The sequence below is a fragment of the Phasianus colchicus genome, chromosome 36, assembly GCF_987193195.1.
Source record: "Phasianus colchicus chromosome 36, bPhaCol1.hap1.1, whole genome shotgun sequence".
Classification (NCBI taxonomy): domain Eukaryota; kingdom Metazoa; phylum Chordata; class Aves; order Galliformes; family Phasianidae; genus Phasianus; species Phasianus colchicus.
In genome coordinates this window covers 2,397,867-2,419,786 of record NC_143471.1, presented here as the reverse complement: position 1 = coordinate 2,419,786, position 21,920 = coordinate 2,397,867, and the positions used below count along the sequence as shown (strand labels likewise).

At 63.4% G+C, this 21,920-nt stretch overlaps 2 protein-coding genes across 2 annotated transcripts; one reads left to right on the top strand and one right to left on the bottom strand.

Moving 5' to 3' along the window:
* The first annotated feature begins 30 nt into the window (after positions 1 to 30).
* On the top strand, positions 31 to 16,120 carry TRAPPC14 (trafficking protein particle complex subunit 14). The gene is made up of 11 exons (XM_090129509.1): positions 31 to 512; positions 1,498 to 1,593; positions 2,370 to 2,511; positions 3,018 to 3,104; positions 5,525 to 5,645; positions 6,556 to 6,703; positions 7,403 to 7,485; positions 8,459 to 8,622; positions 10,375 to 10,529; positions 12,099 to 12,286; positions 14,585 to 16,120. The coding sequence occupies exons 1-11, from the start codon at positions 126 to 128 to the stop codon at positions 14,736 to 14,738; spliced, it is 1,725 nt and encodes a 574-aa protein (XP_089985635.1). The 5' UTR covers positions 31 to 125; the 3' UTR covers positions 14,739 to 16,120.
* Positions 16,121 to 16,211: 91 nt separating this feature from the next.
* Positions 16,212 to 21,781, bottom strand: LAMTOR4 (late endosomal/lysosomal adaptor, MAPK and MTOR activator 4). The gene is made up of 4 exons (XM_090129525.1): positions 21,689 to 21,781; positions 21,159 to 21,239; positions 17,585 to 17,702; positions 16,212 to 16,403 (listed from the first exon to the last, which is right to left on the bottom strand). Exons 1-4 carry the CDS (start codon positions 21,689 to 21,691, stop codon positions 16,306 to 16,308), a joined length of 300 nt encoding a protein of 99 aa, XP_089985651.1. The 5' UTR covers positions 21,692 to 21,781; the 3' UTR covers positions 16,212 to 16,305.
* Between the last annotated feature and the right edge of the window lie 139 nt (positions 21,782 to 21,920).

Sequence of the window (21,920 nt, the reverse complement as noted above, 5' to 3'; positions counted from 1 at the left end):
GATGGACTGCGCCGGAAGTGGAACGGAAGGGTCGCCATAACAACAACAGAACCGGAAAACGCACCGGAAGCGGAACCGGAAAGCTCCCGGAAGCGGCCCGGCCCGGCCCGGCGGGGCCCGGCGCCATGGAGTCGCAATGCGAATATTTCATGTATTTCCCCGCCGTCCCTTTCGCCGCTCGGGAGCTGCTGACGGGCGAACCGGGACGGTACCGGGCCCTGCCCCGCCGCAACCACCTCTACCTGGGGGAAACCGTCCGCTTCCTCCTGGTGCTGCGCTGCCGCCCCGGCTCCGGTTCCGGGCCAGCCTGGGCCGAGCTGGCCTCATCCCTGGCGGCTTTAGCGAGCGTCAGCCCCGGGGGGGCGGGCCCCGGTGGTGCCGGGGGGGCGGAGGGCGGTTCGAGCGAGGATGTGGGGTCCGCTTCGACCCCCGGAGGGGCGGATGAGGTGTTCAGGGAGTGCCGAGCGCTGCTGACACACGGGAACGGAGCGGCGGGGAGAGCGGCGGCGGGGGTACGGCGGGGGGCGGGGGGGGGATAGGGGGAATAGGGGAGAATGGGGGGATAGGGGAGGTAGGGGGAATGGGGGGAGGGGTAGAGGACGGGGGGAGGATAGGGGGCACTGTGGGCCGTGGGGGCAATGGGGAGAATAAGGGGCAGTGGGGGGGATAGGGGGAATAGGGGAAACTGTGGGCAATGGGGGGGGGAGGGGATGGGGGGGGAGGGGGGGGGAGGGGGCAATGGGGGGAATAGGGGGGGATTAGGGGAGATGGGGGGAATAGGGGACACTGGGCAGTAGGGGGCAATGGGGAGAATAAGGGGCAATGGGGGGGATAGAGGGAATAGGGGAAACTGTGGGTATTGGGGGGGGGGAGCAATGGGAGGAATAGGGGGGGATTAGGGGAGAATGGGGAGATGGGGGGAATAGGGGACACTGGGCAGTAGGGGGCAATGGGAGGAATAGGGGGGATAGGGGAGAATAGAGGGTAAAAGGGGAGATTGGGGGGGATGGGTGGAGTGGGGGGAATAGGGGACATGGGGGGGATAGGGAGCAGTGAAAGGAATTGGGGGCAATGGGAGAATGGGGGATGCTGGGGAGAATAGGGGACGCTGAAGGGAATAGGGGAAATTGGGAGGAATAGGGGGCAGGGAGGAATGGGGGAAATAGGAGACAGTGGGGAGGATAGGGAGCGATGGGGGGAATAGGGGGCATTGTGGGAAATAGGGCTCTGTGGGGGAAATAGGAAACAATGGGGGATGGGAGATAGTGGGGGGAATAGGGGAGTAGGGGGCAGTATGGGGGGTGGGGGCAATGGGGGGGATAGGGGGCAGTGGAGGCAATAGGGGGATAATGATGGATATGGGGACAATGGAGAATATGGGGTTAAAGGGAGGGTTGTGGGGGGCGTGGGGAGGATGAGGGGGTCGTGGGGGCAGTGGGATGTGTGGGGGATGGGGGGGGGGGGGCAACGGGTGTCCCTGTGTCCCCACACCCCCAGGTGCCCGTGGAGGACCCCATTGTGTGCACGGACGAGGTGATCTTCCCACTGACCATCGCCCTGGACAAACTGCCACCCGGCACCATCAAGGCCAAGGTGGGGACCTTGGGGACAGCTGGGGGCTTTGGGGACAGCTGGGGGCCTTGGGGACAGCTGGGGACCCCATGGACCTTGGGGACAGCATGGGGATGTGTGGGGACGTTGGGGACGGCGTGGGGATGCTGGGGACGGTGTGGGATTTTCAAGGACTTCGGGGACATCTGGGGGGCCTCATGGATGTTGGGGACAGTGTGGGGACATTTGGGGACATTGGTGGCAGCGTGGGGACCTTGGGGACATGGGGACCTTGGGGATGGTGTGGGGAACCTGGGAACAGCGTGTGGGTCTTGGGGACCTGGAGTGCCACAGGGACACTTTGGGGTCTTTGGGGACATCTGGGGACCCACTGGATGTTGGGGACAGCATGGGGGACCTTAAGGACTTCAGGGACATCGTGGGGACCTTGGGGACATGTGGGAATCCCCGAGGACCTTGGGGACAGCCTGGAGACCTCAGGGACGTTGGGGACATTTGGGGACCTCAGGGGCATTTGGGGACCCCAAGGACCTTGGGGACACGTGGGGACCTCAGGGATGATGTGGGGAACTCGGGGACAGCGTGGGGGTTTTGGGGACCCGGAGTGCCATAGGGACACTTCGGGGACATTTGGGATGGTGACACCGTGGGGTCCTCAGGGATAGGAAAAGCACTTTGGGGACAGCCAGGGGGTCTGAGCTCAGAGCCCCACGGAGGCCTAGAGGTTGCGTTGGGGTGGGGGGAGAGGGGGAGGAGGGGACAAAGGGACCCCGTGGTGACATCCTGGCTGTCCCCAGATCGTGGTGACGGTGTGGAAGAGGGACTCGGAGCCGGCGGAGCTGCAGGAGGGCGGTGGGTTCGGGGGGTACCTGGGGCTGCTGCAGGGCCGCGCGCCCACCCACGTCTTCCGACAGGAGCAGGGAGCCTTCAAGGCGCAGGGTACCCAAAACCCCCCCAGCCCCCCCTCGGGTCCCTTTGGCACTTCGACCCCCTCCCTTCCATGTCCCCTTTGTCACCCCGACCCCCCCTGGGTCACTTTGGCACCCCCAGCCCCTCCTCTCGCTGTCCATTTGTCACCCTCACCCCCTCGGTGTCCCTTTGTCACCCCAACCCCCCCCCTTCCCCATCCCCCGGTCCCCTTTGTCACCCTGACCCCCTCCTCTCACTGTTCCTTTGTCACCCTGACCCCTCCGTGTCCCATTTGTCACCCCCTCCCCTTGCTGTCCCTTTGTCACCCTGAACCCCCCCCGTGTCCTCTTTGCCTCCCCATCTCCCCCCCCATGTCCCCTTTGTCACCCTGACTCCCTCCTCTCACTGTCTCCTTTGTCACCCCAACCCCCACCCTTTGGTGTCCCTTTGTCACCCCCACCCTTGCGGGTCCCATTTGTCACCCCCGACCCCCCCATGTCCCTTTTGACACCCTGACCCCCCCTGCCCCCCCGCAGTGAGCACCCTGCTGACGGTGCTGCCGCCGCCGGTGGTTCGGTGCCGCCAACTGACGGTGTGTGGGAAGTACCTGACGGTGCTGAAAGGTGAGGGGGGGGGTTGGGGGGTGGGGGTGGGGGGCACCGGGATAACGGGGGCAGTGGGAAGGGGGTGGGGGGGCTGAGGAGGGGCGTGGGTGGGAATGGGGACCCCAGGGGTGGGGACAAAGGGACCCCAGGGTGGTGGGGATGGGGGACAACAAACTGGGTGAGATAGGGACCCCAGGGATGGGGACAAAGGGACCCCAGGGTGGTAGGGACGGGGACCCCAGGGATGGGGACAGGGACCCCAGGGTGGTGGGGATGGGGACCCCAGGGATGGGGACAAAGGGACCCCAGGGTGGTAGGGACGGGGACCCCAGGGTGGTGGGGATGGGGACCCCAGGGATGGGGACAAAGGGACCTTTAGGATGGGGACAGGGACCATCCGGATGGGGACGAGGCGCTGTTTTGGGGTCGGGCACCATTCAGCCTCCCTGACAGCGTCCCTCTGTCCCCTCGATCTTCCCCCATCCCCCCGATGTCCCCCTGTCCCTCAATGTCCCCCCATCCCCCTGATATCCCCCTGTCCCCACCATGTCCCACCTTCCTCTGATGTCCCAATGTCCCCCTAATGTCCCCCTATCCCTTGATGTTTCCTCCATGTCCCCCAACATCCCCCCATCCCCTCCATGTCCCCATGATGTCCCCCCTTCCCCTGATGTCCCCCTATCCCCCAATGTCCCCCCGTCCCATGATGTCCCCCTAACGTCCCCCCAACCCCTCAATGTCCCCCCATCCTCCTGATGTCCCCCCATCCCCACGATGTCCCCACAATGTCACCCCTATCCCCCAATGTCCCCCATCCTCCTGATGTCCCCCCGTCCCCTCCATGTCCCCACGATGTCCCCCCTATCCCCCAATGTCCCCCATCCCATGATGTCTCCCTAACATCCCCCCAACCCCTCAATGTCCCCCCATCCTCCTGATGTCCCCCCACCCCCACGATGTCCCCACAATGTCCCCCAATGTCCCCCTGTCCCCTCCATGTCCCCATGATGTCCCCCTATCCCCCAATGTCCCCCCATCCCATGATGTCCCCCATCCCCACGATGTCCCCACAACGTCCCCCAATGTCCCCCCACCCCCACGATGTCCCCACGATGTCCCCCTATCCCCCAATGTCCCCCCGTCCCATGATGTCCCCCTAACATCCCCCCAACCCCTCGATGTCCCCCCATCCCCATGATGTCCCCACGATGTCACCCCTATCCCCCAATGTCCCCCATCCTCCTGATGTCCCCACAATGTCCCCCTATCTCCCAACGTCCCCCCGTCCCATGATGTCCCCCTAACATCCCCCCAACCCCTCGATGTCCCCCCATCCCCACGATGTCCCCACGATGTCCCCCCTATCCCCCAATGTCCCCCATCCCATGATGTCTCCCTAACATCCCCCCAACCCCTCAATGTCCCCCCATCCTCCTGATGTCCCCCCACCCCCACGATGTCCCCACAATGTCCCCCAATGTCCCCCTGTCCCCTCCATGTCCCCACGATGTCCCCCTATCCCCCAATGTCCCCCATCCCATGATGTCCCCCTAACATCCCCCCAACCCCTCAATGTCCCCCCATCCTCCTGATGTCCCCCCATCCCCACGATGTCCCCACAATGTCACCCCTATCCCCCAATGTCCCCCATCCTCCTGATGTCCCCCCGTCCCCTCCATGTCCCCACGATGTCCCCCCTATCCCCCAATGTCCCCCATCCCATGATGTCTCCCTAACTTCCCCCCAACCTCTCAATGTCCCCCCATCCTCCTGATGTCCCCCATCCCCACGATGTCCCCACAACGTCCCCCAATGTCCCCCCACCCCCACGATGTCTCCACGATGTCCCCCTATCCCCCAATGTCCTCCATCCTCCTGATGTCCCCACAATGTCCCCCTATCCCCCAACGTCCCCCCGTCCCATGATGTCCCCCTAACATCCCCCCAACCCCTCGATGTCCCCCCATCCCCACGATGTCCCCACGATGTCCCCCCTATCCCCCAATGTCCCCCATCCCATGATGTCTCCCTAACTTCCCCCCAACCCCTCAATGTCCCCCCATCCTCCTGATGTCCCCCCACCCCCACGATGTCCCCACAATGTCCCCCAATGTCCCCCCACCCCCACGATGTCCCCCTATCCCCCAATGTTCCCCCGTCCCATGATGTCCCCCTAACATCCCCCCAACCCCTCGATGTCCCCCCATCCCCATGATGTCCCCACGATGTCCCCCCTATCCCCCAATGTCCCCCATCCTCCTGATGTCCCCCCTATCCCCCAATGTCCCCCATCCCATGATGTCCCCCTAACATCCCCCCAAACCCCTCAATGTCTCCCCAACCCCTCAATGTCCCCCCATCCTCCTGATGTCCCCCCACCCCCACAATGTCCCCGCGATGTCCCCCCACCCCCCCGCTGTCCCCCGCTGTCCCCGCAGTGCTGAACAGCAGCTCCCAGGAGGAAATCTCTCTGCGTGACGTCCGGGTGCTGCCCAACTTCAACGCCAGCTACCTGCCCGTCATGCCTGACGGCTCCGTGCTGCTGGTGGACGACGTCTGGTGAGGGACAGCGTCCCACTGTCACCCCACTGTCACCCCACTGTCACCCGATTATCACCCTGTTGTCACCCACCACCCCCATTGGGTCAGAATCCCAATGGAGGACTGCGGTTGTGGGTTTTGGGGGGGGATTTGGGGTTGCTTTTATCACCCTGACCCCCTCCTATCGGTGTCCCTTTGTCACCCTGATGTGGCGCTTGGGGACGCGTTCTGTGTCACCCCATTGTCACCCCATTGTCACTCACCAGCCCCATTGGGTCAGAATCCCAATGGAGGACTGCGGTTGTGGGTTTTGGGGGGGGGATTTGGGGTCACTTTTATCACCCTGACTCCCATCCCTCAGTGTCCCTTTGTCACCCCAGTGGTGGCACTTGGGGACACGTCCTGTGTCACCCCTCTGTCACCCCGTTGTCACCCATCACCCCCATTGGGTCAGAATCCCAATGGAGGACTGCAATTGTGGGTTTTTTGGGGGGGAGATTTGGGGTCACTTCTGTCACCCTGACTCCCACCCCTCAGTGTCCCTTTGTCACCCCATTGGTGGCGCTTGGGGACACGTCCTGTGTCACCCCATTGTCACCCCATTGTCACCCCATTGTTACCCACCACCCCCATTGGGTCAGAATCCCAATAGAGGACTGCAATTGTGGGTTTTTGGGGGGGGGATTTGGGGTCACTTTTGCCACCCTGACTCCCACCCCTCAGTGTACCGTTGTCACCCCAGCGGTGGCACTTGGGGACCCGTCCCATGTCACCCCATCATCTGTCACCCCGCCGTCACCCACCACCACCCCGTTGGGTCGGAATCCCGATGCCTGACGTTGGCTGTGGATTTTTGGGGGGGCTTTGTGCCCCCATCCCTCGCGACGTCCCCCTTTGTCCCCGCGGTGTCACCGCGTCGTCCCCGCAGCCACCACTCCGGCGAGGTCCCCGTGGGCTCCTTCTGTAGGGTGACGGGCGCCGCCCCGCCGTGTCCCTGCGCCCTCAGCGCCCTGGAGGAGCACAACTTCCTGTTCCAGCTGCAGGCGCCCGAGCGCCCGCCCGAGGACGCCAAGGAGGTGGGGGGACAGCGGGGACAGCGGGGACAGCGGGGACATTGGGGTCAGTGGGGTCGGTGGGGACATCGGGGTGAGGGGGGACATTGGGGTCAGTGGGGTCGGTGGGGACATCAGGGTTGGTGGGGACATCGGGGTGAGGGGGGACATTGGGGTCAGTGGGGACATCAGGGACATCGGGGTCGGTGGGGACATCGGGGTGAGGGGGGACATTGGGGTCAGTGGGGTCGGTGGGGACATTGGAGTCAGTGGGGACATTGGGGTTAGTGGGGACATCAGGGACATCGGGGTCGGTGGGTGCTGTGCGGGTTTTTGGGGTGCTGTGAGGTTTTGGGGTGCTGTGGGTTTTTGGGGTGCTGTGGGTTTTCGGGGTGCTGTGTGGGTTTTCGGGGTTCTGTGGGAGTTTTGGGGTTCTGTGGGGTTTTGGGGTGCGGTGTGGATTTATGGGGTGCTGTGTGGGAATTTTGGGGTGCTGTGGGGATTTTTGGGGTGCTGTGTGGGAATTTTGGGGTGCTGTGGGGTTTTTGGGGTGCTGTGGGGTTTTGGGGTGCTGTAGGGTTTTTGGGGTGCTGTGGGATTTTGGGGTGCTGTGGGGATTTTTGGGGTGCTGTGTGGGAGTTTTGGGGTGCTGTGGGTTTTTGGGGTGCTGTGGGGTTTTTGGGGTGCTGTGGGGTTTTGGGGTGACGGCGCTGTGCCCCGCAGGGCCTGGAGGTGCCGCTGGTGGCCGTCATCCAGTGGTCCACCCCAAAGCTGCCCTTCACCAGCAGCATCTACACCCACTACCGGTGAGCGCCCCGGACGTAGGGGTCCCCTATGTCACGTCACGATGTCCCCATGTCGCGATATCTCCCTGTCCTCGTGTTCCGGTGTTCTTTGTCCCCGCGTCCTTCTGTCCCTGTGTCCCCACGTCCCCCTGTTTCGACACCCCCCCCCGTATCCCCAACGCCCCCATCCCTTCATCTCTCCCATCCCTTCTCCCCATATCACGACACCCCCCATATCGCAACACCCCGTATCCTGACACCCCTATCTTGCGACTTCCCCGTCACAACACCCCCTATCCCGACACTCCTATATCACGACTTCCTCCTATCTCGACACGCCTGTATTGCGACTTCCCCCTGTCCTGACACTCCCTATCCTGACACCCCCCATATTGCAACACCCCTGATCCCAACACCCCTGTATCACGACTTCCCCCTGTCTTGACACCCCCTATCCCTACACCCCCCATATTGCGACTTCCCCCTATCGCGACTTCCCCTATCCCGATTCTCCCTATCCCTACACCCCCCATATCACGACTTCCCCCTATCCTTACACCCCCCATATTGCGACTTCCCCTATCCCGATGCCTCCTATTGCGACACCCCCCGTATCGTGACTTCCCCCTATCCCGACACCCCCATATTGTGACCCCCTATCACGACACCCCTATATCGTGATTTCCCCCTATCGTGACACCCCCTATATCGCGACTTCCCCCTATCCCGACACCCCCATATCGTGACCCCCCTATCACGACACCCCCCATATCGCGACTTCCGCCATACCTACACCCCCCTATCGCGACACCCCCCTATCGCGACTTCCCCCTATCCTGACACCCCCCTATCGCGACTTCCCCATCCTGACGCCCCCTATCGCGACACCCCCCATATCCCAACACCCCCCTATCGCGACACCCCCCGTATCTCGACTTCCCCCTATCCCGACCCCCCCATATCGCGATTTCCCCTGTCCCGCCCCGCCCCGCAGGCTGCCCAGCATCCGCCTGGAGCGGCCGCGCTTTGTGATGACGGCCGCCTGCGAGTCCCCGGTCCGCGCCCGGCAGCGCTTCACCGTCACCTACACGCTGCTGAACGAGCTGCAGGACTTCCTGGCCGTCAGGCTCGTCTGGACGCCGGAGAGCGCCGGCAGCGGTGCGGCGGGGGGGGACAGCGGGGATAGGAGGGGGGTGGGGGGCTGGGGGTAGGACGGGATATAGGGGGTGGGAGGGGGAATCGGGGTGGGGATGGGGATAGGGGATGGGGGGGTGGGGGAGTAATGGGGATAGCAGGGAGGATGGGGGGGTGGGGAGAGGGGAAGGGGGTGGATATGGGGGCGGGGGACAGGAGACATGGGGGGATGGGAGGGGATATGGGAGGGGTGGGGGGAGGGGGACAGGTGGGGTTGTGAACCAGGGGTCAGGAAGGGGACATGGGATGGGGACAGGAGGGGGGGGGAGTGGGGAGGATGGGGGCTGGGACAGGAGGGACTAAGGGCATGGGGTGGGGGTGGGGACAGGAAGGGCAGGGGGGCTGGGGGACACAGGGTGAGGGATGGGGACAGAAGAGGGGGGGAGTGGGGAGGATGGGGGGTGGGACAGGAGGGGCTAAGGGACGTGGGGTGGGGATGGGGACAAGGAGGGCATGGGGACAGGAGGGGGCAGGGGGTTGGGGGACACGGGGTGAGAGATGGGGACAGGAGGGGACAGAAGTGGGGGGGGAGTGGGGAGGATGGGAGGTGGAACAGGAGGGGCTAAGGGACGTGGGGTGGGGATGGGGACAGGAAGGGCAGGGGGGCTGGGGGACACAGGGTGAGGGATGGGGACAGAAGAGGGGGGGAATGGGGAGGATGGGGGGTGGGACAGGAGGGACTAAGGGACGTGGGGTGGGGATGGGGACAAGGAGGGCATGGGGACAGGAGGGGGCAGGGGGTTGGGGGACATGGGGTGAGAGATGGGGACAGGAGGGGACAGAAGAGGGGAGTGGGGAGGATGGGGGGTGGGACAGGAGGGGATAAGGGATGTGGGGTGGGGATGGGGACAAGGAGGGCATGGGGACAGGAAGGGTAGGGAGGATGGGGGGCACGGGGTGAGAGATGGGGACAGGAGGGGGGGAGTGGGGAGGATGGGGGGTGGGACAGGAGGGGCTAAGGGACGTGGGGTGGGGATGGGGACAGGAGGGGACAGGAAGGGTAGGGAGGATGGGAGACACGGGGTGAGAGATGGGGACAGGAGGGGACAGAAGAGGGGGGGAGTGGGGAGGATGGGGAGTGGGACAGGAGGGGCTAAGGGACGTGGGTGGGGATGGGGACAGGAGGGGACAGGATAGGACAGGGGGAATGGGGGACACAGGGTGAGGGATGGGGACAGGAGGGGACAGAAGGGGGGGAGTGGGGAGGATGGGGGGTGGGACAGGAGGGGCTAAGGGACGTGGGGTGGGGATGGGGACAAGGAGGGCATGGGGACAGGAGGGGGCAGGGGGTTGGGGGACACGGGGTGAGAGATGGGGACAGGAGGGGACAGAAGTGGGGGGGAGTGGGGAGGATGGGGGGTGGAACAGGAGGGGCTAAGGGACGTGGGGTGGGGATGGGGACAGGAGGGGACAGGATAGGACAGGGGGAATGGGGGACACAGGGTGAGGGATGGGGACAGGAGGGGACAGAAGGGGGGGAGTGGGGAGGATGGGGGGTGGGACAGGAGGGGCTAAGGGACGTGGGGTGGGGATGGGGACAGGAGGGGACAGGAAGGGTAGGGAGGATGGGAGACACGGGGTGAGAGATGGGGACAGGAGGGGACAGAAGGGGGGGAGTGGGGAGGATGGGGGGTGGGACGGGGGGGTGGGGATGAGGAAGAGGGGGGGGTGGGACGGAGGTGGGGGGTCTGGGGGTGACGGGCCGGCCGTCCCCAGGGAAGGCTCTGTCCGGTGAGGAGCGGCGCGCGGCGCAGGCGGCGCTGGACGCCATCGTGTGCCACACACCTCTGACGCATCTGGGATCCTCGCGGAAGGGCAGCGCGAGAACCATCCGTGTCGCCTTCCAGGCGCTGCGTGCCGGGCTCTTCGAGGTGGGGGGGGGGCATCTGGGGGCACCTCGGGGTCATTTGGGGGTCATTTGGGGTCATCTGGGGACACCCTGGGGGGAGATTGGGGTCATTGGGGTCACCTGGGGACACCCTGGGGGGAGATGGGGGTCATCTGGGGGCACCTCGGGGTCATTTGGGGGTCATTGGGTCATCTGGGGACACCCTGGGGGGAGATTGGGGTCATCTGGGGGCAGCTTGGGGAGATTGGGGTCATTGGGGTCATCTGGGGACACCCTGGGGGGAGATTGGGGTCATCTGGGGGCAGCTTGGGGAGATTGGGATCATTCGGGGTCATCTGGGGGCACCTCGGGGTCATTTGGGGTCATCTGGGGACACCCTGGGGGGAGATTGGGGTCATTGGGGTCACCTGGGGACACCCTGGGGGGAGATGGGGGTCATCTGGGGGCACCTCGGGGTCATTTGGGGGTCATTGGGTCATCTGGGGACACCCTGGGGGGAGATTGGGGTCATCTGGGGGCAGCTTGGGGAGATTGGGGTCATTGGGGTCATCTGGGGACACCCTGGGGGGAGATTGGGGTCATCTGGGGGCAGCTTGGGGAGATTGGGATCATTCGGGGTCATCTGGGGGCACCTCGGGGTCATTTGGGGTCATCTGGGGACACCCTGGGGGGAGATTGGGGTCATTGGGGTCACCTGGGGACACCCTGGGGGGAGATGGGGGTCATCTGGGGGCACCTCGGGGTCATTTGGGGGTCATTGGGTCATCTGGGGACACCCTGGGGGGAGATTGGGGTCATCTGGGGGCAGCTTGGGGAGATTGGGGTCATTGGGGTCATCTGGGGACACCCTGGGGGGAGATTGGGGTCATCTGGGGGCACCTCGGGGTCATTGGGGTCATTGGGTCATCTGGGGACACCCTGGGGGGAGATTGGGGTCATCTGGGGGCACCTCGGGGTCATTTGGGGTCATTGGGGTCATCTGGGGACACCCTGGGGGGAGATTGGGGTCATCTGGGGGCAGCTTGGGGAGATTGGGATCATTTGGGGTCATCTGGGGACACCCTGTGGGCACCTCGGTGTCATTTGGGGTCATCTGGGGGCACTTTGGGGAGATTGGGGGCATCTGGGGGTCATTTGGGGTCATCTGGGGACACCCTAGGGGCACCTCGGGGTCATTTGGGGCCATCTGGGGGTACTTTGGGGTCATTTGGGGGCATCCGGGGGTCATTGGGGGACACCCTGGGGGCACCATGGGGTCACTGGGGTCATTTTGGGGCACCCTGGGGGCACCTTGGGGTCATTTGGGGACACCTTAGGGAGATTGGGGTCATTTTGGGGTGCTGTGAGGACACTCTGGGGACATTGAGGACACCCTGGGGGTCTTGGGGACCGTGAAGACCCCTTAGGGGTAACACGGGGGTCGATTTAGGGACATCTGGGGGGGGGGGACAGTGGGGACACCTTGGGGACCTCAGGGAGGCTTTGGGGCTCTCGCGAACCCCCTGGGGATCTCAGTGACACCCTCGGGGACGTTGGGGACGTTTGGGGGGGTCCTCGGTGACCCCATTGTGCCCCCCCCCCCACGTGACAGCTGTCACAGCACATGAAGCTGAAGCTGCAGTTCACGGCAGGGGGGGCCCCCGAAGCTCGGCCCCCATCCACCCCGCAGCGCCGCAGCAGCCCCGGCAGCGCCGTACGGGATCTGGTGGAGCGGCACCAGGGTTTGGGGCGATCCCAATCCTTTTCCCATCAGCAGCCGGCGCGGGGACACCTCAGCAGGTGGGGGACATTATGGGATGTTGGGGGCAGCGGGGGCAGCGGGGGACACTGGGGGCAGTGGGGACACTGCGGGATGTTGGGGGCATTTGGGGTCAGTGGGGGTGTGTGGGGGCAGTGGGGACATTGGGGGATGTTGGGGGCATTTGGGGGATATTGGGGGCAGTGGAGACATTGGGGACATTGGGGGATGTTGGGGGTATTTGGGGGTTTGGGGGATATTGGGGGCAGTGGGGACATTGGGGGCAGTGGGGGTGTGTGGGGGCAGTGGAGACATTGGAATCAATGGGGACATTGGGGGATGTTGGGGGCATTTGGGGGATATTGGGGGCAGTGGGGACATTGGGGTCAATGGGGACATTGGGGGTCGTTGGGGGCATTTGGGAGTTTGGGGGATGTCGGGGGCAGTGGGGGCATGGGGGGACGTTGGGGTCAGTGGGGTTTGGGGGACATTGGGGTCAGTGGGGACATTGGGGGCAGTGGGGGTGTGTGGGGGCAGTGGAGACATTGGAATCAATGGGGACATTGGGGGACGTTGGGGGCATTTGGGGGATATTGGGGGCAGTGGGGACATTGGGGTCAATGGGGACATTGGGGGACGTTGGGGGCATTTGGGAGTTTGGGGGATGTCGGGGGCAGTGGGGGCGTTGGGGGACATTGGGGTCAGTGAGGACATTGGGGGCAGTGGGGGCAGTGGAGACATTGGGATCAATGGGGACATTGGGGGATGTTGGGGGCATTTGGGGGCAGTGGGGACATTGGGGACATTGGGGGATATTGGGGGCATTTGGGGGTTTGGGGGATATTGGGGGCAGTGGGGACATTGGGGGCAGTGGGGACATTGGGGGACAATTAGGGGTTTGGGGTCAGTGGGGGCAGTGGGGACATTGGGGGCAGCGGGGACGTTGGGGGCATTTGGGGATTTGGGGGATATTGGGGGCAGTGGGGTCAATGGGCCCACTGGGGGCCATTGGGGTCACTGGGGTTGGTGGGGACACTGGGGTCAGTGGGGACATTGGGGGCCATTGGGGTCAATGAGGTCAGTGGGGACATTGGGGTGAATGGGGACAATGGGGTACATTGAGGTCAATGAGGACATTAGGGCCAATAGGGGCACTGGGAACATTGGGGTCAGTGGGGGCATTGGGGTCAGTAGGGACATTGGGGGCCATTGGGGTCAGTGAGAACATTGGGGGACCTTGGGGTCAATGGGGACTTTGGGGTCAGTGGGGAATTGGGGGTGTTGGGGAACATTGGGGTCAATGGGAACATGGGGGTTACTGGGGCTAACGGGGAACACTGGGGTGAATGGGGACATTGCTGTCAATGGGGTCAATAGGGACATTGGGGGCCATTGGGGTCAGTGGGGCCATTGGGGTCATTGGGAACATTGGGGTGAATGAGGACATTGGGGTACATTGGGGCCAATGGGGGCACTGGGGACATTGGGGTCAATGGGGACATTGGGGTGAATGGGGACACTGGGGGACATTGGGGTGAATGGGGACACTGGGGGACATTGGGGTGAATGGGGACACTGGGGGTCAGTGGGGCCATTGGGGTCAGTGGGAACACTGGGGTACATTGAGGTCAATGGGGACACTGGGGACATTGGGGTCAGTGGGGCCATTGGGGTCAGTGGGAACATTGGGGTGAATGGGGACATTGGGGTACATTGGGGTCAATGGGGGCACTGGGGACATTGGGGTCAGTGGGGCCATTGGGGTGAATGGGGACATTGGGGTACATTGGGGGTCAATGGGGGCACTGGGGACATTGGGGTCATTGGGAACATTGGGGTGAATGAGGACATTGGGGTACATTGGGGGTCAATGGGGGCACTGGGGACATTGGGGTCATTGGGAACATTGGGGTGAATGAGGACATTGGGGTACATTGGGGGTCAATGGGGGCACTGGGGACATTGGGGTCATTGGGAACATTGGGGTGAATGAGGACATTGGGGTACATTGGGGGTCAATGGGGGCACTGGGGACATTGGGGTCAGTGGGGCCATTGGGGTCAGTGGGAACACTGGGGTACATTGAGGTCAATGGGGGCACTGGGGGACATTGGGGTGAATGGGGGACACGGGGGGGTCAGTGGGGTCAGTAGGAACATTGGGGGATCTTGGGGTCAGTGAGAACATTGGAGGACCTTGGGGTCAATGAGGACTTTGGGGTCAGTGGGGAATTGGGGGTGTTGGGGACATTGGGGTCCATTGGGGTCAATGGAGACCCCCCCACCCCCTTGGGGCCAGCCCGAGGTGCCGTCCCATTGTGTCCCCCCCCCCAAAAAAAGGTCAGGCAGTGCCCTGGAGCGCCGCGCCATCACCCCCCCAGTGGGGTCCCCTGTGGGGCGGCCCCTCTACGTCCCCCCCGAAAAGACGGCGCTGTCCCTGGACAAGATTGCCAAGAGGGAATGCAAAGTGCTGGTGGTGGCACCCGTGCAGTGACGGTGACAACGGGGTGGTGACAAAAGGTGACAACAGGGGGACGGGGGACCCCCACCGCCCCCTGCTGCGATGGGGGGAACGTAGGGGACACCGTCCCCAGCCAATGGGGTGACACGGGGATGTGTCCTTTGGGGCAGGGAGGGGACAGCGGGGGATTTGGGGGACGATGGGGGACATTGGGGCCATGGGAACATTTGGGGACATTGGGATCATGGGGACATTGGGGGACATTGGGATCAGGAGGACATTTGGGGACATTGGGACCAGGGGGACATTTGGGGACATTTGGAGACATTGGGACATTGGGGGACTCTAGGGGACATTTGAAGACATTGGGACCATGGGGGACATTTGGAGACATTGGGACCACGGGGGCAATGGGGGACACTAGGGGACATTGGGACCATGGGGACACTGGGGGACATTTGGGGACACTGGGGTCATGGGGACATTGGGGGACACTGGGGCACATTTGGGGACATTTGAAGACATTGGGACCAGGGAGACATTTGGGGACACTGGGACCATGGGGACACTGGGGGACATTTGGGGACACTGGGGGACATTGGGACAAGGGGGACATTTGGGGACATTTGGAGACATTGGGACCATGGGGGACATTTGGGGACATTGGGACCACAGGGGCAATGGGGGACACTAGGGGACATTGGGGTCATGGGGACATTTGGGGACATTGGGACCAGGGGGACATTTGGGGACACTGAGGGACACTGGGGCCATGGGGACACTGGAGGACATTTGGGGACATTGAGGCTATGGGGTCATTGGGGGACATTGGGTGACACTGGAGCTATGGGAGCATTTGGGGACATTTGGAGACATGGGGACATTTGGGGACAGGTGGGGACATTTGGGGACACTGCTGTTATGGGGACAGTGAGTGTGAGGCCATATTGGGGCTTTGGGGACATTTGGGGCCATGGGGACACTGGAGAACATTGGGGCCATGGGGACATTTGGGGACATCGGGGCCATAGGGATACAGAGGGACATTTGGGGACGTTTGGGGACACTGCTGTTCTGGGGACAGTGAGAGTGAGGCCATATTGGGGCTTTGGGGACATTTGGGGCCATGGGGACACTGGAGAACATTGGGGCCATGGGGACATTTGGGGACATCGGGGCCATAGGGATACAGAGGGACATTTGGGGACATTTGGGGACACTGCTGTTCTGGGGACAGTGAGAGTGAGGCCATATTGGGACCTTGGGGACATTTGGGGCCATGGGGTCCCTCACTGCCAACCCCGGCGCTTTGGGGACATTTGGGGACATTTGGGGACGCGGCGCTGTCCCCAACGCGGGCAGAACTTTCACTGTTATTTATTGCACCCATGTGACAATAAAGTGGTGGCACAGAGGTGACAGTGTGACAGGGACGCTTTGGGGACACTTTGGGGTCACCCACCCCCCCCCACCCCCAGAGCCATTTTTCCCCCAAAAGGAGCAGCGTTGGGGACACGTGAGGACATAATTTATTGTCACGGTGCGGGGAGGGGACACTTTGGGGGCAGTTGGGGACATTTTGGGGACACTTTGGGGACGCTCAGGCTGTGATGGGTTCCTGGACGTGGTTCTGTCGCTTCACCACGAAGAGCTTCTGCCCCGAAACGGTGACCAGGAGGGAATGCTCCCCAAAAACCACTGCGGGGACAACGGGGACAGCGCTGGGGACGTGGGGACAACGGGGGGACATCGGGGGGACACTGGGGTATGGGGACATTGGAGGCATTGGGGGACATTGGGGTGTGGGGACATTGGGGTGTGGGGGCATTGGGGGGACAGTGGGGGTATGGGGACATTGGGGTGTGGGGACATTGGGGTGTGGGGACATTGGGGTGTGGGACATGGGGACAATGGGATATGGGGACACTCGGCCATGGGATTTGGGGACGTTGGAACATAGGAATATGGGATTTGGGGACATTGGAACATGGGAATATGGGATTTGGGGACATTGGGGACGTTGGAACATGGGAATATGGGATTTGGGGACACTGGGACATGGGAATATGGGATTTGGGGACATTGGGGATGTTGGAACATGGGAATATGGGATTTGGGGACATTGGGTGATGGTGATACGGGATGTGGGGACACTGGGACATGGGAATATGGGATGCAGGAATATAGGGATATGGGGTCATGGAGATAAGGGATTTGGGAACAGTGGGCTATGGGATTTGGGACATTTGGGGACACCGGGGACATTGGGCTATGGGATTTGGGGACACTGGGACATGGCAATGTGGGGTTTGGGGACGTTGGGACATTGGGCTATGGGATTTGGAGGCATTGAGACGTGGGGTTATGGGATGTGGGGTCACGGAGATATGGGATTTGGGGACACTGGGGACATTGGGACGTGGAATTTGGAGACACTGAGATGGGGGGATATGGGATGTGGGGTCATGGAGATATGGGATTTGAGGACATTGGGACATGGGAATATGGGATGTGGGGACACTGGGACATGGCGATATGGGATTTGGGGACACTGGGACATGGGAATATGGAATGTGGAGACACTGGGGACACTGGGACATGGGAATATGGGATGTGGGGACACTGGGACATGGGAATATGGGATGGGGGGACACTGGGGACACTGGGGACACGACGATGTGGAGTTTGGGGATGCTGGGGACGCTGGGACACGGCGATATGGGGTTTGGGGACACTGGGACATGGGAATATGGGACACGGGGACACTGGGACATGGGAATATGGGATGTGGGGACACTGGGGACACTGGGACATGGGAATATGGGATGTGGGGACACTGGGGACGCTGGGACACGGCGACGCGGGGTTTGGGGACGCACCTGAGAGCCGTTTGAAGGGCGGCTCGTGGCCGCGCGGCAGCCGCAGCCCGCAGGCGGTGCTCACCAGCTCCGTGAGGACGGCGGCCGTGCGCTCATCGTTCTCCAGCTCCCCTGCAGACTGCGGGGGGGGGGGACACGCGTCGTCCCCAGCGTCCCCACCCCAGTGTCCCCAATACCCCCCATCCCCACCCCAAAGTCTCCCATCCGCACCTAATATCCCCAACGTCCCCCCATCCCCTCTCCAACGCTCCCATCTCCACCCCAGTGTCCCCAATGTCCTCCCATCTCCACCCCAACGTCCCCCATCCCAACCCTAATATCCCCAACGTCCCCCCATCCCAGTGTCCCCAATACCCCCATCCCCACCCCAACGTCCCCCATCCCAACCCTAATATCCCCAACATCCCCCCATCTCAGTGTCCCCCAATGCGCCCATCCCCACCCCAACATCCCCTATGTCCCCCCATCCCCACTCCAGTGTCCCCAACGTCACCCCATCCCCACCCCAATGTCTCCAACGCCCCCATCCCCACCCCAACGTCCCCCTTCCCAACCCTAATATCCCCAAAGTCCCCCCATCCCAGTGTCCCCAATGCCCCCATCCCCACCCCAAAGTCCCCCATCCCCACCCTAACATCCCCAACGTCCCCCCATCCCCCCCAGCGTCCCCATTCCCACCCCAATGTCCCCCCATCCCCACCCCAACGTCCCCCATCCCCTCCCCAATGTCCCCATCCCCACCCGTGTCCCCAACATCCCCCACCCCAGTGTCCCCAATACCCCCCATCCCCACCCCAAAGTCTCCCATCCGCACCTAATATCCCCAACGTCCCCCCATCCCCTCTCCAACGCTCCCATCTCCACCCCAGTGTCCCCAATGTCCTCCCATCCCCACCCCAACGTCCCCCTTCCCAACCCTAATATCCCCAACGTCCCCCCATCCCAGTGTCCCCAATACCCCCATCCCCACCCCAACGTCCCCCATCCCAACCCTAATATCCCCAACATCCCCCCATCTCAGTGTCCCCCAATGTGCCCATCCCCACCCCAACATCCCCTATGTCCCCCCATCCCCACCCCAACATCCCCTATGTCCCCCCATCCCCACCCCAATGTCTCCAACGCCCCCATCCCCACCCCAACGTCCCCCTTCCCAACCCTAATATCCCCAAAGTCCCCCCATCCCAGTGTCCCCAATGCCCCCATCCCCACCCCAAAGTCCCCCATCCCCACCCTAACATCCCCAACGTCCCCCCATCCCCCCCAGCGTCCCCATTCCCACCCCAATGTCCCCCCATCCCCACCCCAACGTCCCCCATCCCCTCCCCAATGTCCCCATCCCCACCCGTGTCCCCAACATCCCCCATCCCAGTGTCCCCAATACCCCCCATCCCCACCCCAAAGTCCCCCATCCCCACCCTAACATCCCCAACGTCCCCCCATCCCCCCCAACGTCCCCATTCCCACCCCAATGTCCCCCCATCCCCACCCCAACGTCCCCCATCCCCTCCCCAATGTCCCCATCCCCACCCGTGTCCCCAACATCCCCCACCCCAGTGTCCCCAATACCCCCCATCCCCACCCTAATATCCCCAACGTCCCCCCATCCCCTCCCCAACGCTCCCATCTCCACCCCAGTGTCCCCAATGTTCTCCCATCTCCACCCCAACGTCCCCCATCCCAACCCTAATATCCCCAACGTCCCCCCATCCCAGTGTCCCCAATACCCCCATCCCCACCTCAACGTCCCCCATCCCAACCCTAATATCCCCAACATCCCCCCATCTCAGTGTCCCCCAATGCGCCCATCCCCACCCCAACATCCCCTATGTCCCCCCATCCCCACCCCAATGTCTCCAACGCCCCCATCCCCACCCCAACGTCCCCCTTCCCAACCCTAATATCCCCAAAGTCCCCCCATCCCAGTGTCCCCAATGCCCCCATCCCCACCCCAAAGTCCCCCATCCCCACCCTAACATCCCCAACGTCCCCCCATCCCCCCCAGCGTCCCCATTCCCACCCCAATGTCCCCCCATCCCCACCCCAACGTCCCCCATCCCCTCCCCAATGTCCCCATCCCCACCCGTGTCCCCAACATCCCCCACCCCAGTGTCCCCAATACCCCCCATCCCCACCCCAAAGTCCCCCATCCCCACCCTAATATCCCCAACGTCCCCCCATCCCCTCTCCAACGCTCCCATCTCCACCCCAGTGTCCCCAATGTCCTCCCATCCCCACCCCAACGTCCCCCATCCCAACCCTAATATCCCCAACGTCCCCCCATCCCCTCTCCAACGCTCCCATCCTCACCCCAACATCCCCTATGTCCCCCCATCCCCACTCCAGTGTCCCCAACGTCACCCCATCCCCACCCCAATGTCTCCAACGCCCCCATCCCCACCCCAACGTCCCCCTTCCCAACCCTAATATCCCCAAAGTCCCCCCATCCCAGTGTCCCCAATGCCCCCATCCCCACCCCAAAGTCCCCCATCCCCACCCTAACATCCCCAACGTCCCCCCATCCCCCCCAGCGTCCCCATTCCCACCCCAATGTCCCCCCATCCCCACCCCAACGTCCCCCATCCCCTCCCCAATGTCCCCATCCCCACCCATGTCCCCAAGATCCCCCATCCCAGTGTCCCCAATACCCCCCATCCCCACCCCAAAGTCTCCCATCCCCACCCTAATATCCCCAACGTCCCCCCATCCCAGTGTCCCCAATGTCCTCCCATCCCCACCCCAACGTCCCCCTTCCCAACCCTAATATCCCCAAAGTCCCCCCATCCCAGTGTCCCCAATGCCCCCATCCCCACCCCAAAGTCCCCCATCCCCACCCTAACATCCCCAACATCCCCCCATCCCCTCCCCAACGCTCCCATCCCCACCCCTGTGTCCCCAGTGTCCCCCATCCCCACCCTAAAATCCCCAACATCCCCCCATCCCAGCGTCCCCAATGCGCCCATCCCCACCCCAACGTCCCCAATATCCCTAATGTCCCCATATCTCCATGTCCCCATTGACCCCACATCCCCACGGTCCCCACTGACCCCATTAACCCCAGATCCCCACAGTGTCCCCATTGTCCCTGCTGACCCCATATCCCCACCCCCCCATGATGTCCCCACTGACCCCATTGACCCCATATCCCCATATCCCCATTCTCTCCACTGACCCCACACCCCCACGATGCCCCCACTGGCCCCATATCCCCTCACCCCCACAATGTCCCCATTGTCCCCACTGACCCCATATCCCCACCCCCCCACGATGTCCCCACTGACCCCGTATCCCCACACCCCCACGATGTCCCCATTGTCCCCCACTGACCCCATATCCCCACCCCCCCACGATGTCCCCACTGACCCCACATCCTCACGATGTCCCCACTGACCCCATTGACCCCATATCCCCATTCTCTCCACTGACCTCACACCCCCACGATGCCCCCACTGACCCCATATCCCCACCCCCCCCACGATGTCCCCATTGTCCCCCACTGACCCCATATCCCCACCCCCCCCACGATGTCCCCATTGTCCCCGCTGACCCCACATCCCCCCCCCCCCCCCCTTACCGCCAGCACGGCGCCGTCGCTGATCACCAGGTAGCCAACCTGGTCCGGGATGCGCTCCAAGCCCTGCGTCAGTGCTGTGGTCTGGGGGGGGGCGGGGGGGGGGACACAGAATGGGGACGGAATGGGGATGGGGGGGGGACAGAATGGGGACAGAACGGGGACGGGGGGGGGGGACAGAATGGGGGTACGGGGTCAGTGGGGGTCAGAATGGGGATTGGGGGGGGGTCAGTGGGGGACAGAATGGGGACGATGGGGGGGACAATGTAGGGGGGGGGGGACATTTGGGGAACGGAGATCAAACGGGACGTGGGGACGCAGCCCCCCCCCTTTTCCCCCCCAAATTCCCCACCCCGGTGCCCCCCCACCCCAAAACCTCCCACTGCCCCCCCACGGCCTCCCCCCCTTTCCCCACTTCCCACCCCAATACCCCCAAATCCCCCACCCCAGTACCCCCCCCCTTTGCTCCCAGTACCCCCCCATTCCCGTCCCAGTTCTCCCAGTATCCCCAGTTCCGCCGCCCCCCCATTCACCATCTCCGCCTTCCGCACTCGGTCAGCTGACCGCTAAGCCCCGCCCCCCCTTCTCATTGGCCCAGCGTTCTGCCCGCCCCCTTCCCTAATCCCCGCCCCTCGCTTCCCATTGGTGCAACGCCCGGCCCGGCCCTCCCTCTCCCCAAGCCCCGCCCCCTCCTCCCCATTGGCAGGACGCGGAAGAATAGCGAATATTCATGAGCTGATTTGCATACAGCGCGCGCCCACGATC

What these genes read in the sequence shown, in the direction of transcription:
- TRAPPC14 (XM_090129509.1), top strand. Translation starts at nt 126, where the DNA reads ATGGAGTCGCAATGCGAATATTTCATGTATTTCCCCGCCGTCCCTTTC. An exon ending in CCGGCACCATCAAGGCCAAG is followed by an intron (nt 1,594 to 2,369) that starts GTGGGGACCTTG and finishes GGCTGTCCCCAG; the next exon opens with ATCGTGGTGACGGTGTGGAA. An exon ending in GCGCGGGGACACCTCAGCAG is followed by an intron (nt 12,287 to 14,584) that starts GTGGGGGACATT and finishes CCCCAAAAAAAG; the next exon opens with GTCAGGCAGTGCCCTGGAGC.
- LAMTOR4 (XM_090129525.1), bottom strand. An exon ending in GCGACGGCGCCGTGCTGGCG is followed by an intron (nt 17,703 to 21,158) that starts GTAAGGGGGGGG and finishes CCCCCCCCGCAG; the next exon opens with TCTGCAGGGGAGCTGGAGAA. An exon ending in GCCCTTCAAACGGCTCTCAG is followed by an intron (nt 16,404 to 17,584) that starts GTGCGTCCCCAA and finishes TTGTCCCCGCAG; the next exon opens with TGGTTTTTGGGGAGCATTCC.